Consider the following 24501-nt stretch of genomic DNA (forward strand, 5'->3'; position numbering starts at 1 on the left):
TTTTCCCATTCCTTGATCTTTTCCAATGACACTGGCCACTTTACATCCCTGAAACCTGTTCAATATGTCCCTGTGGCAGAGTGCTTGTATTGCATTTATTTTTGCTTCTTCACCCCAACTTCTCATAGCTGTACCACGTGCTTGCTTCAGAACCTAACTGTAATGTCACTTTTGCAATTACACAACATTCATGATCAGCTCTGACCTGCTCTCTCTTCTTCCAAAGTACTTCTCATTAAACATGTATTTTGTCAATCTATGTTTAGTAGAGTATCTGCTTCGCCAAGAGTAGGCAGAGATTTTTACAGATTTGGTTACAGCGTCACCTACACTACCAGTGCATAAAGTATAACAATACTCACGGGCACCCGTCCAATAAATGGATTAAGTGTGATGAAATTGTTTTTTTCCAGTGATCTTCATTCACTCATTTCCATCCACAGTCTTTAATGACATTGTAGAGCTAATTTCACCATAATTTGTAGAAACTCTTAGTGAAACTGCATTTTATTTAGTTCTAATTTTATTAAAAGTAGGCAAGTAATGACAAAATAATTACTTGGAATATATTTTAAAAGAAGCCTCATGGTTTTGCTAAAATAACATAAATGCATTTATGGTATTTAGCAAGTAACTCATTGAAAAAGTGGAAAAATGAATGACTTACTTTGTCCTCTAGCCTCTGACCCTCACAGAGGGAGACATGGCTTTCCCCTTCTCATGCTCATTCGTCATTTTCTACACAATCTTCTATGCACTTCTATCACGTTCAATTTTATTTAATGCAAAAAATATAAAGGTTAAAGGAAATGAAATGGTTCTCACTGCCTAACCTTGGATGAAATACGGTTTCATAAATGGCTAAAATATTAAAGTCATGAGTTTGAAGGTTTTAGAATTGCAAATCATCAAAAAGTGTTACATTATTTTATTATGATATCTAGTTTCAAATGTATATATATATTTGACAGTATTTTCATTATCTATTGTCAAATAGTAAAAATTCTATTCTTAAGTAACCCAACACCATTCCTAGAGTTTTGATGAATTTGTTACATTAAATTCTGAGTGAATTTTCTTTTTCTCTTAATGAGTAGAGTATACCACTGGATAGAATTTAGATTACAAAAAATCTAACAAAATTTTATAAATATAATATACAATATATCATTTAAACATTATAATATAATTTAATATTTAATATATTATATTATAACTTAAAATGTAATATATTATTTATTATATAAATTTTAGTTTCACTGTCTGCATTGTAGTTCAATAACATGTTATAGCTGTCTAGTTGATTTCTCATGTCCACACATTCTCCCATCAGTCTACTTAAAATGTTTACAAATATCTTCCTGTTCTAGAGTTCTGACATTTATCTGTCACAACAGCACTCTTATTAAACTGTTTCAGTGAATATTCATCCTAATTTCTCACAAGTCTTCTGTGTAGCTTTGTTGTTGCTACAATAAAATGCTATATGTTGAATGTTCATAAAGAGGTTTATTCAGATTATATATAGTTTTGGAGGTAAAAGTTCTAGATCAGGCTCATTCATCCATCTGTCTGGTGAAGTTCCCATGCTGCCTCACCACATGCTACCATAGGGAAGAAAGAAAGAAAGAAAGAAAGAAAGAAAGAAAGAAAGAAAGAAAGAAAGAAAGAAAGAAAGGAAGGAAGGAAGGAAGGAAGGAAGGAAGGAAGGAAGGAAGGAAGGAAGAAGAAAAACGTTGAGCAGAGAAGACCAAACACATCATGTGATTTTTCTCCGTAAGAAGACATTCATCATTTTCATTGCTACTCCGGGCTTGTGGGAACTAGAAATTCCATGAACATCATGAGTCATGACAGTATTGCCTTTTGTGATCTGCTCACTTCCCCCTGACCATTACCTCCTGATTACCATCTCCTACTACCACATTAAAACAGCTTCTAATCCATGAAGCTTTGAGAAAAACCTTTAAACAAATCCATATCAAAGCAGTTTCAGAGTAGACACAGTGCAAAGGCCGAGCTAGACCTAGTCATGTGACCTCATGACTCAGTCACATCCAGTGGTTTCTTATTATAGTCTTTTGAAAATGGTCTCCCTCCACTTGGACTCGGTACACACCCAACCTTCCACCAACCCCTTCCACAGGCGTACCCACCAGATATCACACAGAGGCTTTCTTGTTTTGTTCCAGGCTGACTTCTGTCTCTCCTGTGAATGGTTACAGGACTCTACCAATTTCGTCCAGCAGTTATCAGTTATCATAGTTGCGCATATTTTCTCTTGGGTCTTTCTACACATCCACCTCTCCTTGAATTTTGGCCAGTCTGAGAATGAGTCTTACTCACAGGTACTGCAAGCTGTAGCACAGAATCTTCTATGGAACGTGTTTCTCAGGTATGCAGCCATCTATGTGTTGAGGGGAAAACTGTGGAACCAGAGTTGCCCACCTTCTCTTCAACCCAAGCCTAGGTGTCCTTGGATGTCTCCTTGAGGAATTTTCCAAAGGACTTCTACTATTGTCAGAAGACAATGATCCCTTGTTTAAATCTCCCCTTAAATCCCTGGACAGTGGGAGAAATATTCTTATCACAAAACTTGGGCTGGGGAAATAAGAAGGTAAAAGAAAGTCGTTTTCTGCTGACCTGGGTTTATCAGGGACATAAATGGCTTGGCTTGAATCTCTTAAGTTTTCTACCACTGCACTTCAGTGGTTTAAATAACACCAAGCTAGCATCCAGGGCACTGATTTAGTCATGCTAAAAAAAAAGCACAGAAACTGTCAGGTAGAAAACACTTTCTAAGCAGATAACTGGGCTCCTAACCCTGTTGTTTTGCTGAAGGCACAGGCATTCAACCACCCATCTCTTCTTGGAGCTTTAAAAATGAAATGCTTTATCTCCAGGCCAGAGCCTGCCATCTCATCCAGATGTGTGGGCCACAGGCCACAGACCATGTGACTCAATCAACTAAATGGGGAGAGTTAGATTTGGGGGTGCAGGGAGTTTATTAACTCTCCATTTAAAGGTGGCATTTGAGTATTCACATACTCTAACCAAGATATATACATATTTTATTATTATATAGCTGTACTTTTATTCCACATTAAAAAAAAAAAAACACCTCGTCATAGAGATTTAATTAGGTTCATTTTTCAAGTATGGTTTTGAGAGAGCCGTGAGAGGAGTTGGAAATGGTTGTAAAAGAGTTCTGCTATGAAATTCTCAACAAAAATTAAAAGTTAAATAAAAAATCTAGAAGAATTGTTCGAATTCAGAGTGTTTCACATATGAGGCACAAAACTTCAGAGGCTACTACTGTTCAGTGGACAGAATCAGATAGCAAGCACCTTTCTTCTCAGTCTTCATTCTGCCCACATTCCTCGTGGGAAAATCTGTCCCTTTGTGCCAGCTCAAAGGTAGATCTAAAATAGACAGGCAGAAAGAGAGAACTCTCCACCTACTCTCCCGTCTATTCATATTTTTAAAAATGTGCAGAAATGATTTTACAGCTATGTGTGAATATTAAAAAAATACAACTTCATTTTAATGTACAATATAGTTTTATGAGTTATGCATATAAATAGCATTATTGGAAAAACTTCTTCATAACATAGTGATAGATGTATAGTTATACTCTGCAGTGGAAGATGTAATTATAAAACAATAAGGCCAGTTTCAAATTGTGCATTAGACCAGCAATTGTGTATTTAAGGCAATTAAAAAATTTATTGAGTCTTGGTTAAAAGTAGATTGACAGTCATGTTAAAGAAGGATGGGTAGTTTATTTGATGCTACTTGGCATGGCTGGAAGAACAGATCGTCTCAGATACAATGTATTTTCAATCACAACTCGAACACAAAATAACTAGCAAAATCCCAGACCCACCTTCAATATACAACCATTATGTTTCTGAAAGAAGGAAAGAAAGAAATCCAACAGTTAATATTGTTAAGGTGCAGTAACTTTTGAATAAAATATTAGCACCACAGCAGGAAAAATGATCTGAGACCATTGGCCACCTTCTTCGTACATATCTAAATAGAAACTTTTTTTTTTCCCAGAGCACAAATATTAATTTGCAAAATCAGTACTAAAGTAGTTAATATGTCTTCCTCTACTTGCTTTTCAAAACATTTGTGTTCCCCTGTGAGGAAAAATACGCAATAAAACTTTCCATGGGCTATGAAAATCGAAGACGGAGCAGACCAAACGGGTCCCTCAGCAGTGGGTCCCCGTAGAGGCGAAGGTGGACATCTCCCTGCGGATAGTGCTGAACGGCGACAGCTCCAGCTCCGTGGTGTACTCGTTGTCGTTGTCGTCGCTGGCCACCGTGGAAGACTTCTGGATGCACCCCTCGCAGCAGCAGCAGCAGCACTCCATGAAGGCCCTGCTGAAGGGCCTGCACAGGCAGAAGAGGAGCACGGGGGTGACGCAGGACTTGAAGAACAGGAGGAACTGGCTGATGACGTTCAGGAGGTCCATGGTCTGCTGGGACACGCTTGCGGTCATGTAGGCAGTGACGATGTTGCAGATGTTCTCAGGGATGACGCAGAAGCCGTATAAGATGGTGAGGGCCACCACTGTGCAGTTCATCTGGCTCTCCAGGTGGATCTGCCGCTTGTTCCCACGCGTGCTGGCCTTCTCCGCTTTGCGGATCTTCCGAGCAGTCACGAGAGAGCAGGTGATGGTGAAAATTGTGGGCAGACAAAAGTAACAGCCAAAATACCACCAAAGCCTTGCGCCATCATAGGTGAGGGCCAAAACATAAATGGTGTCCGGTAAATCAGGAGAGATCTTTATGACACAGCGTTCTGCAGGAGCCTGGCCACTGAATCCCAAGTCCTCCTTGCTCAGCTGGCGGAGGACAACCTCCGGAAGTGCCAGCAGCAGAGCGCCGACCCAGATAACCGCAAGTTTGGCAGTGGTGGAAGAACAGTTTTCGATCATTTCATAGTACATCTGAACGTTGGTGGCAGCCCGGAAGCGATCTATGCACAGAGCACACAAGGTGAAGGTGGTGACGCCCAGAGAAACCACCTGTGGGGGACAGAATACACAGGTTCTGAGAGATCACAGAACCGGACAATAAAAGGCAGGAGGGAGGAGACCTCAGGGGAAGTGAGAGAAGATCAAAGAAGAGGGCAGGAGAGAGGAGGAGAGGGGAGGAAGGGAGGGAGGGAAGAGAAAAAGAGGAGGAATGGATGAGGGGAGAGAGGAATACGGGAGGAACAGCGCAGGGGTGGTCAGGAAGCTCAAGATGGAGAGCCAAGCTAGGGAAACAGAAGGAGATTGGAGAGCGGAGGAGAAACTAAACCAATTACTTTAATCATTTAAGCCTGATTTAAAAAAAAAAAAATTGTAGTATTTCACGGCTGATGTGTGTGTGGAGAGAGAGAGAACAATGGAAGTAGGGAGAGCTAGGAGCTTCTATAAAGTCAGTAAGTCCTGGGTGATTTTTCTGTCACAGATCAGAACCTCTAGAGGCTGTAGGAATTTCAGTCACCATGAAAACGCCAGCCATCAGGACATCCAGATAAACAGCAGAGACTGGCTTGTGTCTGTTTTTTATTACTTGAAAGGATGGCCATGCTTTCCCGAGTGAGGCCCAGCACTGCCTCACACAGCCAGTTCTGAGCTGACTGTTTCTCACAGGATCCTCAACTGCAGATATCCCCCAGTGTTTTATAAACACAAGATAAAGGATCCTCTCTGTTCTTTTCAAGGCATACACTTCTGGAAAACAAGAAAGAGAAATTCTCCAGGGGCCAAGAACATTGAGAAAATAAATTTCAAGTGAGTTACTAACACTCGCTTCCCTCGATGGGGTTTCAAGACAGTTTTGGTGCTGGGTACCAGGTGTGCAGGCGCAGAGGCTGAAGGCAAGCTTAGGACCAGTGTAAGTAAGGGAGCTGAGAACATGGCACAGCGGGTGTTTGCCACCAAGCCTGATGACCTGAGATTGATCCCCAGAACCCACTTTCTGCAGAAGACACCCGACATTTGCCAATGGTACTCCATCCGACTTCTGCTTTTAGGGGCTCTGCTGAACACATGTGTATACACGCAAACACATAAATAAATGTAACCTAACCTTAAAGCACAGAAGTGCATAAGGATTGGAGCAAAGACTCCTTTATGAGTTCGGGGGGGAGGCGTGGGGAGGATGGACAACAAGACACTGGAGAAACTTAACTACATGGATATCATGGGAGTCAGGGTAAATTGGGACAGGGTGTCAAACCCAAACTAGGAGAACAACTTCCATGACATGAAGGCTAAAATTTACATCATCCATGTAAGATGGAAAAATCCAAAATGGAGTTTAAAATCATTAAAGAGGCCTGATGGAGAAAGGCATAACTTCTCTCTGGAAGGGCTCAGAGAAGTCTCATAGATAAAGGAAACACGAATTAACAACATCAAAATCACAATATATAAAACACAAGCACCTCTGCGGGCTCATGTGTTCAGTGAAATGAGTTACAGAATAAAACATCAAATAATTACCCTTGTCATGTCAAACACAAATGTCCGTTAAATGTAAAGAAATATGAGATGCTTAAACAAGACAAAAATGCACATAAAATAGCCATGAAAAAATACACAAGGGAGCCAAGAAAATGGTTAGTTCTAAGTGCTGGAAATAGTCATGTAGGAAAATGGTTTGACGGAATATCATATCAAAAAGTCACCGCTCTTTTGTGCTTGTGGTCAAATGTCCTAGTTAGTCAACAGTTCAAGCTTAACCAGAAATACATCCCTGTCATCCACAGCTAAGCTTTTCCAAGACTGCATGTTCCTAATGTAAATGTACTGTGATAGTTAATTTTGAGTGTCAACTTGGCTGGATAAGAAACCTATGGACACAGGAAGCACACAGGCAGTTCTGTCTGTTTTCAGACAGTCTGATGATGAGGACTCTAACCTAATGAATGAACTGAACCCAAGACAGGATCATCATGTGATGGCTGTGTTGACAGGCGGTGAGAGGTGTGGGGAAGGGCCTCCCTGGGAGGTGAGTCACTGGAGGCAAGTCCTCAGAGCTTTATCTCCTCTAGCTACTTTCCTTGCTTCGGTCTGTCAGGAGGTGAAATAACCATACTCCCCCCAGCATCCACCATAGGCCCCCACACATGGTGTGCTGCTCAAGTCTCCATTGTGGTGCTCTGCCCAAGCTCCTGAGGGAAAGCCTCAGAAACCATGAATCCTTTCCTAAGTTGTTCATGTCAAATGTTTTCGTCACAGAGATGGAAAAAGAACCAATACACAAACTATCACTTAGCTGCAAAATATTCCTTAAGCATCCTGAACATTCTAGAGAGGCACAGAGATATCCACCCAATGCATGTATGTGCATGGCACTGAAGACTGAGGTGGGGACAGGCAGCAGTCATTCCAGATTAGAGTCCATCAAGAGTGGAAGCATAGCCTTACAGTCACAACTCAACACCGCAATCACCGGAAACAAAATCCACCCAGACATTTGCTGAGATACGTAAGCAATTAGGAGTTTAAAAAATACGGCCATTTCTTATAGCTTTTAACAAGGACAACAAACAAAAGTTAAAGGGTTAATGGTATTTCAGAAAAAAAAAAAAAAAAAAAAGGCCGCAGGTAGATGGCTTTGCCCCCAGAAACCAGGTCAAGCACATTTGTTCCCACGCCTGTTGAGGAGAATGTTATGATGTTATACTTATCATGGCTTGACAAAAAAAAAAGAGCAAGGAAAATAAAGGTGTCATGTTAGGATCAGTTTTTTAGAACCCAATGGGATTATAACAGCAAAAAGAAAACTATGATGCTCAGACATGTGTTTTTTATCTGCCACCGTCCCCAGAGCTGTGCCAATCTGCTTTGAGGGTTCTGTCCAATATGCTTTCTCCTCCCCATACATGATGCACCTCACAGTGTCCCTGAGCTCTAATATGAAATATGGCCATTGCCCATGTCATGACTACTCTCATTATTATATGTGAAAATAATCTGAAAATGGAAAACGATAACATTTTAACTGCATGAAAAGCAAACGGCAAGAAAAATTTACATTAGAGTCTAAACCAGTCAGATAAAGAGCTTGCAATTGAGGTTATGGAGATAATTCAAGTTCTTCGCAAAATCCCCCCAAATACCCATATAAGAAACAACAGTCCTTTATAGCTGGGAAAATGAAAAACTACCTGTACGTTCACATTGTAAACATTCACATATGCTAAGAATTGGAGGAAGACAGAGTCAGGAGTGATATAGATGCTCATTTATAAGGTTTAAACAATTTAGAAATGAATAATAAATATTAAAATTAATTTTTAAATTGATGAGTTATTCCTTTTGATGTATGTTTGCTTCTCATTTCTGCTTGAGTTGCTGAAGATTTCTACAACTAAGGTCCACCTGGCACTGTTGTTTTCTAAGGAGGCTTTTTTAAAAATGTCTGCGACCATCCTTGGAGGAAATTTTGAGAGGGCTTGTCTTTATCTAAAGGTCCTCATCACACAATATCACCTTGCAATTACAGCACTTTATAGAGTTTTTAAATTTTGTTATTTATGTTTCAGATTTTGAAGTGTTTTTGATTTATTTCATTTAAAAACCTGAAACAGAAATCCTCAGATGCTCAGTCATCAGCCAATCCTCCCAAGAGTCTCTGTGTGGCCTCAGTAAGGAAAGCTTCTGTGCATGGCTCCCTGTCATCGCTGTCACTATATATTCAGAGTGTGTGCTCAGATATGAAGCCCCTGGGGTCTATGCTGCACATCCTCTTTAAATGAGTAATGCTCATGATAAAAGGAAGTTTCAGCACTACAGAACACCAGAGAAAGAGGGGGACATAGTCCCTGAGGGCCTCGGCACACCAACCTATGTGTTGGTAGCTTTCTTTTGTGACTTACAAGGAGCACCCGGTGCACGACGAATAGCACTTTTCTTCTCTTGTTCTTTCCAATTATGAGTTTAGAGATTTCTAAACTCAGAACCACACATTGCAAGTGCTAGCGTTTGCCTCTTTAACTCCAAATAAGTTATAGGACATCTCATAAGAAGTCAGAACAAATGTACATGGTACACAAGTACCAAATGGGAGTGGCAGATTGCCAGCTGCTGAGACTGTGGAATATGAGAATATGTTTCCTGTCTAGAAAATAAAAATAAAAATAAAAATAAACATTTCCCAGTTTCTGTACAGTTCATCTCACAACAAATATCAGGACAAATTTTAAGCAAGATTTACACGTGGCAACTAGCTCATTAATTCTATGTACATAGTCCCAAAGCTTCAGTATCAGGCCAGAATCTTTGTGTCTCTATCTTCTCCTATTGAGGAATCACTCCAGTTTTCATGTGCACAATTCCCATCCTTCCTGTATCTGGCTGCTTGTTTCCAAAGTGTGCTTCTCTGATATTTCAGACTCCCACTGAAATATCTTGAACCCAGAAAGCTCACAAAAGCATCGAGAAGGGTTGTTGAAGGAGACAGTAGGAAAAGCTGGGCTACCCTAAATGCTGATAGCCCTTGAAATGTAGTTGCCAACGGCAACCGCAGCCCAAATGCCAGTCTTCGACCTCTGCGCTCCCCTGCTGTCACCACCTGCAGCCCTATTACTTCAGATAGTTTCTGAAAATTCACTCATGCACCAGATTTTACGATGTGATTTTACGATGTGAAGAGGGTCTGCCAAGTAATTCCCCAAACTATTTATAGAAGGTTTTAGCACATGTCAAAATTTTAGCTGTTTATCTCAGAGACAAATTAATAAAAATCATCAGAATAAGGAGCACTGGCCCAGTTTCTGCATACTCGAGTATGAAGTCTCCCATGTAATTAAAATGCCTAAATGTTAAGATAACATGAAATGATTCTTATCACAATTTTAAATGTGCTTGTTTACTGGCAGCTTATTAAAATTCTAGGAAAATGAATAGTGCAATTATACGCAATTATAAAACTGCATTACGAACTCTGGATCTTTTTCATGTAATGGCCACATCTGATGGCTAAAGTCAGCCTCACTGTGAAGCATTCTGTTGGGAGAAAGGATTTCAGGCGTTGGCTTAGGTAGGCGGTTCTTTGGTGCAACACCCTGAGGTGGGGTGAGTGAACCAAATGGCAATGGGGAGAATAATTAACAGCAGAAGCTGTAAACACCTGTGGGAGACAAGACTCTTCGTTTTGAGAGTTCCGAGGCTAGAAGAAAGCTAGAAGCAGAGAGTTTTAAATACTGGGGAAATAAGTTGTTAAGGGATTGGCATCAAGATGCAGAAAAGGCAGCAGAGTCAAAATAAAAACCTCAAAGATCTTTCTTTCAAACAACAATGTCCCGCTGTTCTCTGTCCCCCGGAGAAGCAACAATAAAGCTCCTTCAGCCTCTGCCCTGTCATCACCCAGTGGAGGGAGGCTTCAGAGAGCTGCAGCCACTGACATCATGGCTCCCAGGGATGACATGGATGCAGCAATAGTCCAAGTCTGAGACCTGACATGGGGAAGTTTTAAATACAGTACCAAAGTATGGGCTGAAGGGTCCCTCTCCTGAATCGGAACTACACTGTGATCGCTGTGGATTTATTGAATTCTGTTCTTAGTAGCAAAGAGAGTGTTCTATCAGCTCAGTTCTGTAAGCATGAGTGCTTGTCCACATACACACACACGTACACACATGTACATGCATATATACATATATATATATATATATAAACATATATTTATCATATCATGGTTCCTGATAAGAACCATAGTGCACGAGGCATAGAGTTCATCCTCAAGTGACTTCAAAGCTAGAGTAGACTTTTTCCATTACCTCTTACCTACTGCTGTCTAGCAAGGAGACATCTGGGTACGCAATAGCTCTACCAGATAGATAGGCTTGGCTTTACACATGCCCAGCATGTCTTCTGTGACTCAGCTTACTCCGGGACAGTTCCATGTATTTCAGAAGCCACTCAGTGTGTCAATTCAAGGAGATGTGAAGAGAAATACAATTTTCAAATATCGCTTAAGGAGATTGCTACAGGTGTCTTACTAGCTCCCTAAGCAGACCAAATCATAAAACTTTCCATATTATACCTCTCAAAGGTTACGCTCTGAATCTTGGCAAATAACACCCATGTGCTACTTAATCCATTAAATTGGTGTAAATTTGAGATTTGGCTTTTTAAATTACATATTAACAATTGATATAGTCATGAATTGTACCTTAAGGCATGCATTCAAATCTTTAGGCTGAGAGGATGAAAGACATCGGCAAGAGACCCTGAAGACCACCCAGAATTTGGCTCTCAATGTGCTTTTTGTTGGGTCTGTCATGTACAGTGACCCTCACAAAGTGGAAAAGATTTTCTCCTCTTTAGGAAAAGAATAGCCCAGAATTAAGGTCATTGACTTCATCTGTCATTTTCATCATTCACAGGATCATTTAATGTCTAAATGGAGACTCAACTTTTCTCCTATCTGTGATACATTTTAGAGACGGAGCTGCGACTCCGGTAACACTTGCCAATTTGAGGATTTATGAAGTTCTTGAAAATGAATGCTTCAAATTGAAACCACTCATTATAAGAGTCACATGGCATTTTATATTTTAAATGTTTTACTAACCCAAACTGGGTTCCATTTCGAATTCATATAAAAAAGTTTTGTCCCTAATTGTAGTTTGGGTAAAATTCATACATTAATGACCCAGGTGTTTCAGCTCACATCTAATCCCATGATAGAGAGGAGTTGCCATCTTGCCCTTGACCCACTTTGCTCAATAAGGAGGAGGGTAGTGTAGCTCCTCCTTTTATTGTGTACTGTGGAAAATTACACCAATGCAACAGAAGAAGCATAGGCCAAATGTAGAATTTTAAAACTATAATGGAGTTTAAGGGATATGGCTTTCAGAGCTCGTATATAAATTTTGTTATAGAAGATAACCAAACCAATACTTCATAATGAAACAGCACCGCTATAGTCCCTGCCTAGAAACTACAGGGTTCTTCAAGAAAACCCTTATCACTAGCAAGACTGAACTAAAGAAACTCAATTGAGTAGTTATGAGACTCATAGCTCCTACTATCAAATGCCATGTTCTTCTTGGAAATTTCTATGGTACCATGACTCTCAAATTTCTGCTCAGTCTTATTGATGACCAGTTTAAAACAGCTATGTTACACCACTGAGGAGAAATTAACACAGTATAAGTGACACTGTCTTTAGGGAAAGTGTCAGTGTGAAACCCTCTTCTTTCATAAAAACAAAAGAAGGATTCCTCTTTCAAGCTTAAGTGGTCTTAAAGGTCAGGGGTTTTTTTTTAGGTTCTTTTCAAATACACAACAGCTCAGTCTCCACATGGGATACCTAGTAAGGGAAACATGGACTATCTCTGACATAAACTCAGCAGGTAACTCTTTGATCACCTCCCCCTGGGGGTGGGGCAGCCTTACCAAGCCACAGAGGAAGACAATGCAGCCAGTCCTGAAGAGGCCTGATAGGCTAGGGTCACATGGAAGAGGAGGAGGTCCTCCCCTATCAGTGGACTAGGGGAAAGACATAGGGGGAGATGAGTGAGGAAGGGAGAGAGAGAGAGGGTAGGATTGGGAGGAGCTAAGGATGAAGCTACAGGTGGAATACAAAGTGAATTAATTGTAATAAATAAAAAATTATATTTAAAAAATAATAAAATACACAACAGAACAAGGCAAAACAGTAATCACAGGTTGTTAATGACAGAAGACATACTTTACAATTCAAGATATAGCAGAATGCATAGTTTCCATTGCTCAAGAATTTAATTCGGTGAAGTGTTAGATTCTGAAGAAAGCTTCACTAATACCATGTAGGAAGGATTTCAAAACACAGGAAACAGATGAAGCTTCATGAAGTAAAAAGTCTTCCACATGGGTTAAAAAAATGAGCAGAAAAATAATATGCCTACAAAATAGGAAAAGGTGTTTGGCCAAACTAGACATTAGACAGGGGATTAAAATTTAGAATATATAATGAATTTAAACATTAAACATTGAAAAAATATATAACCAATAAATGAGCTGGTAAACTGAATAGACAATTGGATAAATATCAAATGATCAATAGATATTTGAAAAAGTGTGCAACATTCTTAGCCACTGGTGAAATGTAAATTATATCCTCCTTACGATTCCTTCTCTCCCAGCTAGAATAAATATCTTCCAGAAAAGAAAGGAAAAAAAAAAAAAAGGCACAAATATGGCAAGCATGAGAAAGAAAAGGAAACTTCATTTACTGCTGGTAACAACTTAAACTTGTGAAAACACTATGAAACTCAGTATGAAGAACCCTCAAAAAATAAAAACTGAAAAAAATTGCTATAAATCCCAGCTATAGCACACTTGGACACACTTGTTGCTACTGTTGCATTAGAAAAAGGTCCAGGAATCAGAGAATGAACAGATCTTTTTAAATGTTGTACACAATGGAATTTTCTTTAATGGGACCATAAAGAAAACTTCAAACAAAAGCAAATAGAATTGAAAATTATAATGTTAAGCAAAACAGTTTATATTCAAAAAAGACAAGTATCACATCTTTTCTCTCATATGCAGAACATAGATTTAAAATTCCCTGAGCGTATGTAGACATGCACATGTGTGTGTTTGTGTGTTATGTATGTGTACAGGTTAAGAAACTAGAAAAGGATCATAACATTGAAGGAAGTCATCTTAGGGGAGCTGGGAAATAAAGCAACGGAATAAATGCGTTAGGGAAGCAGAAGTTGATACTCAGGGAAGAAAGCGAACCAGCTAGAGCAGAGGTCATGAATGAGGACAAAGTACACAGACACATACATAGGAACATGCCCTGTTGAATCTTACTTTATTGTAAGGTAACTTGCAAAATTAATCTTTAAAAAAACAACCACATGAAAAGAACGTAGGGGCTGGAGAATGGGTTAGTGGTTAAGAACATCGCTCCTATAGAGGACTGGAGTTCAGTTCCCAGCATCCATGTGAAAGCTACAACCGTCGACAACCCCGTTTTCAGGGGATACGATACCTTCGTTTTGCCTCTGCGGGCACCAGAGATGAACATAAACACGTGCAGGTTCTCACACACATAAAATTAAAAAAAAAAAAAAAAAAAGCATGTCAGCCTTTTACAAAAACAGTGATTCGTGGGGATCCTGCCTAAGTCAGCTGTTGGTCCGTTTTGCCAAAGCTTATAACAAAAAAGGTGTAGAACAACTATTAGGGACCCTGGGTAAGATCCTCATTCAGAAAGGCAAATGGGATGGATGTCGGAAGAGGGAGAAAACAGGGAACAGGACAGGAGCCTTCCACAGAGGGCCTCTGAAAGACTCTACCCAGCAGGGTAGCAAAGCAGATGCTGAGACACATAGCCAAACTTTGGGCAGAGAGTAGGGAATCTTATGAAAGAAGGGGGAAATAGAAAGACCTGGAAGGGACAGAAGCTCCACAAGGAGAGCAGCAGAACCAAAACCCTGGGCCCAGGAGCCTTTTCTGAGACTGATACTTTAACCAAGGACCATTCATGAAGATAACCTAGAACCCCTGCACAGATGTAGCCCATAGCAGGTCAGTGTCCAAGTGGGTTCCCTAGTAATGAGAACAGGGACTGTCTCTGACTTGAATGCGATGGCTGGCTCTTTGATCACCTCCCCCTGAGTGGGGAGCAGCCATACAGGCCAAAGAGAAAGACTATGAAGGTCAGTCCTGATGAGACCTATCAGGTCTAGGCTAGGGTCAGATGGAAAGGGAGGAGGACCTCCCCTATCAGTGAACTGAGGAAGGGCGTGGGAGATGAGGGAGGGAGGGTGAAATTGGGAGGGGATGAGGGAGGGAAATAGCTACAGCTGGGAAACAAAGTGAATAATCTATAATTAATTAAAAATAAATTAATTTAAAGCAATTTTTAAAAAGATACTGGATAAAAAAGAAGAAGTTGTGAAATACCCAAGAAAGCACATAAAGTAAGCAGAACTTTTACAAAATAAAAAGCACCTTTTGCTAAGTCTTCCATTGGAGTCTGTAAACACTGCAGACAAAGATCAGTACAGTTCTAATCAGTTTTCTTCATGTGAGCTTGAATCTACATGCTTAAATAACTTCTGTAAAGTAGGGACATTTCTAAACAAGGTCATGAAAACTGTACTCTGATTTTGCCTTTATATCGAAAATGTTTAATACATCTATTTATATTGTGTCTTTTGTTTACAAGTGACCCTAGGGAACAAGGACATTATTGTTGAGAACACCCATTCATTTGGGCCATGAATGGCAGTCTATTATGTCAGTGGTTGTTACAGGACTAACACCCAGTCAGGAAGGGGCAGGATGAGCACAGGGAACTTTCCTTTCAAAGAAAATGGCTTGAACTTGTATGCCTTTGGTTTTTGTTTTATTTTTTTTTCTTGCATTTTCCATAATCTTCATCTTTGCAACACTTCAGGGCAACTTCACCAGGAAAAGGATACTGCAGATCATGGAGGAGCACACTCAAAAGAACTGTTGTTGACCAGATCTCTGCAAATAAGATGACCTTTATGAAAAAGGTCTTCATTTCAGAATAAGTACAGATGATCAGGATGGCAGGAGCTTTGATAAGTATTCCCCAAACCAAAGACAGTACAGCGAAAGAAATCAGCCTTGTTCTTTAAGTGTGCATACAGCTCTGAAATCAAAGCGTTCTTCAAGACCACAAGTCCACAACAGAAGGTTTCTCGGCCTTGGAAAGTGAACAATATGTAATTTAACATGTCCGCATTTGGACCAAACTGTTAGTCTGTCACATCTAGCCTATTTCATTTATACGTGATTTTTAAATGTCACTGAGAAAAATACACAGAAGACATCAACTGCCAACTCCCTGGATTTCAGCCTTCTCCTGTATGTACTGCTGTTGTTTCAGCTTAACAACAAGTCTAAAAAACCAAATAAGACTATTTTAAGACCAACACATTCCTTCAAAACTTGTCTTGATCCTGTATGCTTTTTCTTTCAAGTTCTAGCTGGAACTAAGGTTTCCTTTCAACCACAACTTCTAGAGCACAGTATATCACTTCTGTATTTCAGAAAGTCATTTAAATTCTCCTTATCTAACATTATTTAGCTAACTATTTGTCAAATGTTCATTAATTTTAATAGGAGGAAATTGAGCAATATTCACACCATTTGTCTTTAAAAGATGTTACCCTCTCAAACAAACCCTTCTAAAGATATTTTCTACCTGATATTTATTCCCAGGAAGTATAAATTTGTTTCAAAATGCCATGTTTTCCCAAGCTCACAGTCCAGTTTACAATTCTTGGTATCATTATGATGACTCTCCCCATCCTAAGGACAGCTGCAATTATCTTAAGGGCATCTCAGCTGGGTCCTGGGTAGGTATCGAGAGACAGTCAGCAGACTCTCAGCTTACTTCTCTGGCATTAGTCAAATCGACTTGCATGATAGTGAGTATAAACTGAAAACAGAATTGTTTGTAGTTGAATATTTCTACCATTTTAATCATATTAAAGGAACATTTTAACATTAAATATTGTAGCTTTTAACTAAAATTCCGCTATTGGTAATGTGATAAGGAAATAGCCTTTCTTTATTCAGTCCTCTTACTAGAGGCAAATATTTGCAACTCTGACATCTTAGTGTGAATTATTTTATCAGACTGTTTTTCCTGTAAAAAAAAAAAAAAGATATTTGAACAAAGGACAAGACACAAGACAGAGCAGGTAAGAAGAAAGGGAGGGGAGGCATGATAACACAAGGCTATTCTGCAACACAGTAGCAGCCGTTAATAGAGACAAAGGTCTAAGGAAAACAAGCCATTCTAGGCAAGAAGGAAATAAGTGATCTTGACCCCATTAATGCTATGAATCATCCAAGAACGTGAAGAAAGATATCATTGAAAACAATCATAAACACGCAAGCAGAAAGCATCTGCCCTTGATAACAACTTTGATACTAAGATCATAGCCTGCACTTTATGGAAATGACCTAAATACTCAACACCCACTTTGCAAATAGAAAGACTACAAAGTTTGAAGCTGTAATATTTTCATTCTCTACCATGGTATTTTAGATTAAATCATCTTTTTTTTTTTTTCACAAAGAATAATATTCCAGTGAGGATAGTTAAGAGTTAGTCTTGCAAACATGGTTGAGTTAATTATGGGACCTTGGCAGGTAAGTTCTTGAGAGGTAAAATGAAGAAGTACTTTTGAAGGATAGGAACATGACTCCAGCATCAGAGACAAAGCTTGCTATCTTGACCCCCGACCATCAGTCTACACCTCAGATGCAGGTCTAGGTCCTTCCAAAGTGACACAACTACGTAGGACTGTAACACATTAACAGGAGGGAAAGGTATATTAGTGGAGAGAATGTAATTGAAAAGAACATTATAGGGAGCAGAGTTTCCAACTGAATTTCTCCATCTTTGGTCATAACTCATAATTGTAGACTGATCTATCTGAGACCATTCCAGAAAGTCCCAAAAGCTTCCTTAAAGCCTATATTACAGTTTCAGTAATGCTATAGAACATTCTATGACTCTTTCAAAACTTTAATAACTATACTTTATCTGTGATATTCATCTTGGAACGTTTCACATCTTACCCCCCTCCCACCTCTCCTAACACATCGCCTTTCACTGAAGAAAAGCCTAATAAATGTGTAATGAATGAATAGGAGGGTGGATCAATGGAAACATGATGACATAGACAAAAAAAGGCTCATAGACACCAATGAATTATTCAGACTGTGCTTAGTCGGTTATCAGGTACTATTGTTTTATACATAATCCTTAAGAGCTTAGTGTCAGATAATCTTAGGTAGAGAAACAAAGAAAAATGTGCTTCCCTCCTCATGCTTCACTGAGGATCTTTTGAAATTGTCTCACTTTTACAGCAACAATGTCAACTGTTTGAAGCTCAAAGTTGATTATCTTAGCTTTTATTTATTAAGCTCCAATTTTGGTTAACTTCACCAAACACTGCTTCTGGAAAGCACAGTCGGGGAAACGGATTCTCTTTCTTGCTGGAATCTCCAGCTAAACATTTTCCCGTGCTTGGAAATGTAGGAAATGATTACAACTGTATTAATGGGAAGTCATGAAACATTTGTTAAGTAGCATTCTCACAGACTGAGTCCATTTTCCCTGAGAATATTATTAGTAACTTCCAAATTGCTCATAAAACTGCATGTTTCCACTTAAAAGTCCATCAGAATACCTAATAGCTAATCCACCACTAAAGCAAAGTTAGCATCTGCTATGATAAATGCGCTATTACTTGAATGTGGGCTTTAGGAAATGCTGTGTAGAGCTGCAGTTACTGGCCGTGCTTTCTTTAGGGTCCAGTTACCCTTCCTTTCTTCACTTGTCAGTTCTAAGTACAAGCCAAGGCAATGACAGAATCATTTGTTTTACACAGTTTAGGACTAGTATGTCCAGAGCCATTGGAAATGCCACCTCTTTTCATGAGAAAACATTCTAGATTGTTCACAAATTCCTTCTGACCAGAATTCCTGGTGGGATGAGTTCCCTTGAGTCACCTTTTATCTCCACACAGGAATCTGGTATATCTGAGACTGACTGGGAGCCTTTTGCCATTCCTTGAGGGTGTGGGTCCTTGAAACTACAGGGAACTTATATCATTGGAAACCCACAATTAACATCTAAACAGAAGTAATTGTTTGGCAATGGTCTGGGATCATCTGATACACTGGCTCTGACTGGCTTGCATCCATCAACTAGTGAGCGAAGAGCTGTTCTGCTTGCCATCTTTGGTGTCTGAATCATTTGGCTCTAAACATATGCTCTATCCTTGGTGACTAGGATGGTTAGGAACTCCCGCGCTATTACCTTTCTACAACCCATACCCCATTTCCACAGCACACAGACACACAATACCTTTATCAATTTCTCTGACTATTCTTTCCCCTGGCGTCTCTGATAGACCAAGTTAAACCAATGTGTCCATGATGGTAACTCCCAAATCTATGTTATCTTCACCACCTCCATGTTCCCACTGTTCTGTTGCTCTTCCTCTTTATTAGATTTAAGCCCAGCCATGGGTGTTAAGATTTTAAAAACATAAATCAGCCACAACCCATGGAGTTTCTTGCAGAAACAGGAACTTCTGAATAGCAAAAGCTAGGAGGTTCATGGACTGAATGGTGCTAACTGGCTTAATGAGGATTTCTTTTCTGATATATACAGGGATCCTTTTCAAAAGCTGCAAAGAAGGAGGAAGAAAAACAAAGGGACTGCTCATTAGATAAAGTTTTGCTTTATGAATTGCTTTTCTCGTCAGCAAGCAGCAACCCAGACTGTGGAGTCTGCGGCTCTGGGTGCCTTGGGACATTTGTGTCATGTCCCGGTGTCATTCCCCTCTTGTCTAGTTTGCTCAATAAGTATAAAGCCAGGGTAGTGAGTGCTGTCGCTCTCTACCCAGGGTGCTCCTGATGCACCCTTCAGGGATGAAGCATTGCTTCCACTGGAAAATGGCGTATGGGTGTTTGTTGACTCTGGGTTGCAGCCTTTTCTAGAAATTGTTCTTCACCAAAGAGGTTCACTGGTCTCAAGGTTATGCGAAGGCATCCAGTGGTGGGACTATTAAAGACTAAAAAGGCCTTCTTATTCAATTCAGGATGTTTCTTCATGGCCACCCTAACCCTAGGAGGTCCATGGTGTCAGCTGAGGTCTTTTGGGAAACTTCATAAATAGTTAAAATTCTCCCTCTGCCCACCCGTACTTCAATGATAAACAAGTGTTGAACCTGATCATGTCCCAACAAACTTCATCCCCTCTCCCACCCCAACCTATACACACAAAACTCCATCTCAGGATCTGTATACTCAGCAATCGATCTTCTGACAGTGGCAAAATCCCTTTTACTTCTTTGAAAATACCAGAAACAGTGTATTTTAAGTTTGGTCTATAGTGCTGCGGTGGGTTGACACAGAGATGGGGGCATCCTCTGCTTTTCTGAGAAGGGGAGAAGGGGAAAGGGAGAAAAGGGTGGGAGGCTGGGTCCAGGAGGAGAGGAGGGGGCTGCAGTCAGATGTAAAGTGACTAAATAAATTTAATTTTAAAAATAGGAAGAGAGAGAGAGAGAGAGAGAGAGAGAGAAAGAAAGAAAGAAAGAAAGAAAGAAAGAAAGAAAGAAAGAAGGAAGGAAAGAGAAACTGAAAATTAGGAAGCTGACATCATAGTTCAATACTTATTTTTATAAAACAAGTTACAGTATTATAAAATTATTCAATGGAATAAAATGTAGTGGTTAGTTGACTGTCATGTATATTATAACAGTAAAAAGTACTGTATAAGAATACAAAAAATGTATAGTATGAAGCATGTTTTTAAGGAAATATTTCCAAGCAAACCTTTGCTTCTCTAGAAAAAATTAGAACCAAATCTCAATAATGGAAAACAGAAAAGAATATAAAAGTTGTAGAAAACTAAACAAAACTACAGAGAGTAAAAGAAATATTTTTACTAACAAGAAAAAATGGTTTTTAACAAAGGTCTTCATGAGAAAACCGAGTTGAAAAGACATAATAAAGTGTTATTATGATGTGTTTGTAAACTCTCAGGCTTGATATGGTGGAGTACACCTGTAATTTCCATACTCCTCAAGTGGAGGCAGGAAGATCAGCAGTTCAAGGTCATCCTCAGCTGCACAGTATGTCTGAGGCCAGCTTCCATTACATTCGATCTAGACTCAAACAACCAAAAGCAAAACAAAAACTTCAGAATTAGTGAGAAAGAAATTTAAATGCGCAATAAAACACCATGACTAAGAAAAGTTAGGTCTCATTAAACTAACCTAAGTTTTAATGTCCTTTCTTCTGTTCGATACACTTCTTTTCACTTGTGCTTTCCGTCAGTAACTTTGGGCATTTCTTTCTTTCCCTGCTCTCTTTTTCTGCCCTTTTCATTGCCTTTCCTCATGACGTATAAACCCACACCACTCCAGTCTTGTAGTTCCCAGTAAGGCAAGCCAACACAATTCCTGCTTGTGGGCTACCACTTCTGTTGCACTTTACACTGTTATTTTTAAAATTTCCTTCTTCCCTAAGTCTTCCGCATGTTTAAAACTAAGAATCAGAGAAAGCTTAAACCAGAATTGCCTTTGAAAAGCCAATTGCAAACTGACACATATTCTCTTATATAATCCAACTATGTCCTCTCCAGTTAAAAAGTGAACTGTCTCCAGAATAAAAGCTGGTATTTCAGAGTCCTTCCACTCTTGGCAACAAGTGGGGCCCTGGATCCTGGTAAGTAGCAACAGCTGATTTTGTAGCCATGGATGGTCCTACATCTGAGCCCAGACAGAGTAACAGAGGGTCTTATTGACTGTCTCTGGCTCTGGACCTTCTAAGTAGGCACTGTTTTCTGTTTACTTATCTTGGAGTTTTAAGCCTGAGACAATGTTGAACACAGTGTCAACTGGCCCTGGTGCCAGACAGGATCAGAGGCTCTGGAATATTTACAGTTTCCCTTCTTGTGTTTCTATAAATGAAATGGACAATCTGAATGGAGAAAATCAAGAACCAGCTGGCTAAAATCACAACTGGCAGCCAAACCCTTGGGCAGGTTCCAAGAGCTGGTGTCTAAAGAGAGGCCAATTTACAGAGCACATTCCAACTACTGGAGCAATGACTAGTACAATAGCTCTGACACGAAGCAGGAAAATCTCGCCTTGCTCAAACAATTTTCATTTCCAGAGTTTGGAAGCTAACTTTTCTTGTTCAGAAATGTTCTTATGTTACAAGTAAATCCCTCAAAAATAGCCTATTCTCCACAGCCACGGTAATGGCATATTTGTGCAATATACTCTGTAAATATAGAGTACAAGACACAGGGATAACGTCTTATTTTTTTTGTCTAAGTTCAAAGGTGAGATGGATCCAGAGAGAAACAAGGAAGGTCTAATAATTTAGTCGAAATAGCAGGACAGACAGCTTACCAGTGTAAACTAATTTTGGAGGTCCCTAATATGTCATGAGGTCAACTGAATAGCAAAGACTGATTTTTTGTATATATATATATAAGATAACTCCAGCTTTGATGGTTGAAAAAATGCTCAATGGTCTCTCTGAGGGATGGGAGTGTGGAGGAGTCACAGTGAAATACTAGAACTTCAGTAAATAAATGCTAATGACCCCCCCCCTTTACTAGGTTCCATTAAGGACAACCGCGGGGCTCTCTGACGGGTGCCAAGTCTGAAATACCGCCATCTCCAGAGGACAGTTGTACATACTATAGAACCGTCTTTTTTTCACAGGCTAGGAGTAGAGGAGTTTGAAGATGGTTTAGCAAAGCTCCTTTTTTCATGAACACGCATGCACGCACATGTGGCTGGAGAAAAGAGAAGAGATTCAGAGAAAGAAGCAAGCAGTCCCAGCAGGCGGCTTTATCCAGCCACTGCTCCTTGACTATATAAATCCGGAAACCGATACAGGCAGTCGCTAGAAGGCATTACCTCGATATAGGGCACGATCTTGCAGGAGAAATCTTCCAAAAGCCACTTCTTGGTCAGCTCGTGGAAGATGACCAGGGGGAGGCAGAAGAAGATGATGAGGAAGTCCCAGAAGGCCAGGTTGGCCAACAGAGAATTGGAGATACTCCTCATGTAGTAGTTGTGACACACGATACACATCACCGCCAAGTTGCCAATGATGCCGGTCCCAAATATCACTACAGATAAGCACATGACCGCGTAGGCTCCATAGGATTCCTGGGTCAGGGGGTAAAAGGGGTTCTTCAGTCTCACACGCCTGTTAGTGCTATTTCCACGGCGCGGACCCCCTTGGTCAGGGACCCAGTCATCTGAAGACCCGTTTTGTGGTAATGCCCTGCCTGGAGGAGCAAGGGTCCTCCCTTCGTGCATGGCTGGAGGCCTGTGGTGGGAACCCTGGAGTTGCCCAGTTCTTCGTGGCCAGTAAAAAAGATCTCTGGGTTCAGGTTCCGTTTTCACGCTCTGCTCGTGGCTGCTCCAGGGAATGTCAGCGCCCCCGGGACTCATCTCTTTCCCTTCAGAGGTCTGAAGGAAAAGCTGGGGGTCCGTGGGGTCCCTTCTCCCCAAATGTCCAGATGGCTCTTTACCCTGGGCACCTTTCCATCTCCGGGCGCCAGGTGGCTTGGTTGGAAGTCCCAAGGGTCCAGGAGGAGCCGCCGCAGCCACGGCCTCATCACTCACACCTGTGTCACCGCCCCTGGCCGGTGGGAGGCCCCAGGAGGTCGCCCCTCTCACCTCTGCTTCCAGTTTCCCCCTGGGCGCACGGACTCGCAGGACGTCTCCGGCAGAATTCCCAGGTCCCCGGGCATCCCTGCTGCGGCTTTGGATCATCAGTGGGGAACAGCCCGCTCCCAGACAAGTTCCATTCCTGGGTTCAGGGACAAAGCTCAGGGCAGCAGAGACAGAAACCTTCAGCAGCAGCAGGAGCAGCAGCGGCGATGTGCGCGAGAGAGGCGCGCCCCGGGCTGGCATGGCTCGGCGAGGGCGCAACCTAGCAGCCCTGCTCTCTCTTAGCACCGACACCTGCTGCCAAACTTGGTGCAGAGAGTTAGACTCATGTCACATACTCACCGCTGGGTAGTGGTGGGGAGCTGAAGATTGTGGGAGAGCAGGGACCAGGGCGCGCGGGGAAGGAGGGTGTCACCAACACACCCCTAAAACCCTTCCACGGTTGACGTCCTGTGCATTTCCCAGCCAGATCTAATCCAAGCTCTGTGCGCCGGAAGGTTCCGAGGGAAACAGCTGATCCACCAGGCTGACCTTGAAAAGTTGCGAACACCACCTGATTGTTGCCTAATGTTGCGACTGGGCTCAGCCCGGAGGAAGCCCCGCGCTCCTCCCAGCCTTTGGGTGGTGGCTGCCTTCTTGGTAACAGTTGCTCTGCTATTTACATCCTTTCCGAACAGCTTTATCCAGTCGTTAGCCGAGGTCTCTAGAGAGAAAGGAAAACAAGTCCCCTCCACCAGGGGACTAACTGTCACAATCCCACTCGCGGCTGGGCTGGCGGGGGACCCGTTGCAAACAGGCAACGCTGGTGCTGAGAGGAAACTCCTGCCTCCTCTAACTCCGGCGACTTTCGAAGGGACTGTTGCCAAGGAGAAGCCAGATTCCGAACCAGCGGCCGCTGTCAAAGTTGCTGCTTCGTCGGCTCAAAGTTGACAAGGGGATGGAGCCGGCGGCTGCGCTTTAGCGCACGGACTGAGGAGGGTGGAGGGAGAGGGGGGAGCGGGAGCTGCTGCTGTTTTGTGCACAGTGCTGTGGGCTGCAGGAGCTTGTCCCTGCCACCACCATCTCACCCCGGGTGGAGAGCGTGGTGCCTGGAACCGCCTCAGGCGGGCGGAGCGGTGCGTGGTCCGCAGGGGAGGTGGCCCGGCCTCTCAGCCGCTCAGCCACTGCGCGCGCCCCGCTTCAGGCCTCCTCCCTCTCCTTCTCCTTCGAGCAGAGCATCTGGTTTGTGGAGAGACGGGATCCCCTGGTGGTTTTACCACACACTAAACCCACACACGTTTCATT

The 24501-nt window shown here is 41.4% G+C and overlaps 1 protein-coding gene across 1 annotated transcript; it reads right to left on the bottom strand.

Annotated features, from left to right (window-relative positions):
- Window positions 1-3163: 3163 nt before the first annotated feature.
- Gpr37 (G protein-coupled receptor 37) lies at window positions 3164-24232 on the bottom strand. The gene is made up of 2 exons (XM_055608155.1): window positions 22453-24232; window positions 3164-5038 (listed from the first exon to the last, which is right to left on the bottom strand). The coding sequence occupies exons 1-2, from the start codon at window positions 23458-23460 to the stop codon at window positions 4220-4222; spliced, it is 1827 nt and encodes a 608-aa protein (XP_055464130.1). The 5' UTR covers window positions 23461-24232; the 3' UTR covers window positions 3164-4219.
- Between the last annotated feature and the right edge of the window lie 269 nt (window positions 24233-24501).

Source organism: Psammomys obesus, unplaced genomic scaffold, assembly GCF_907164565.1.
Source record: "Psammomys obesus unplaced genomic scaffold, mPsaObe1.curated_primary_1811, whole genome shotgun sequence".
NCBI lineage: Eukaryota > Metazoa > Chordata > Mammalia > Rodentia > Muridae > Psammomys > Psammomys obesus.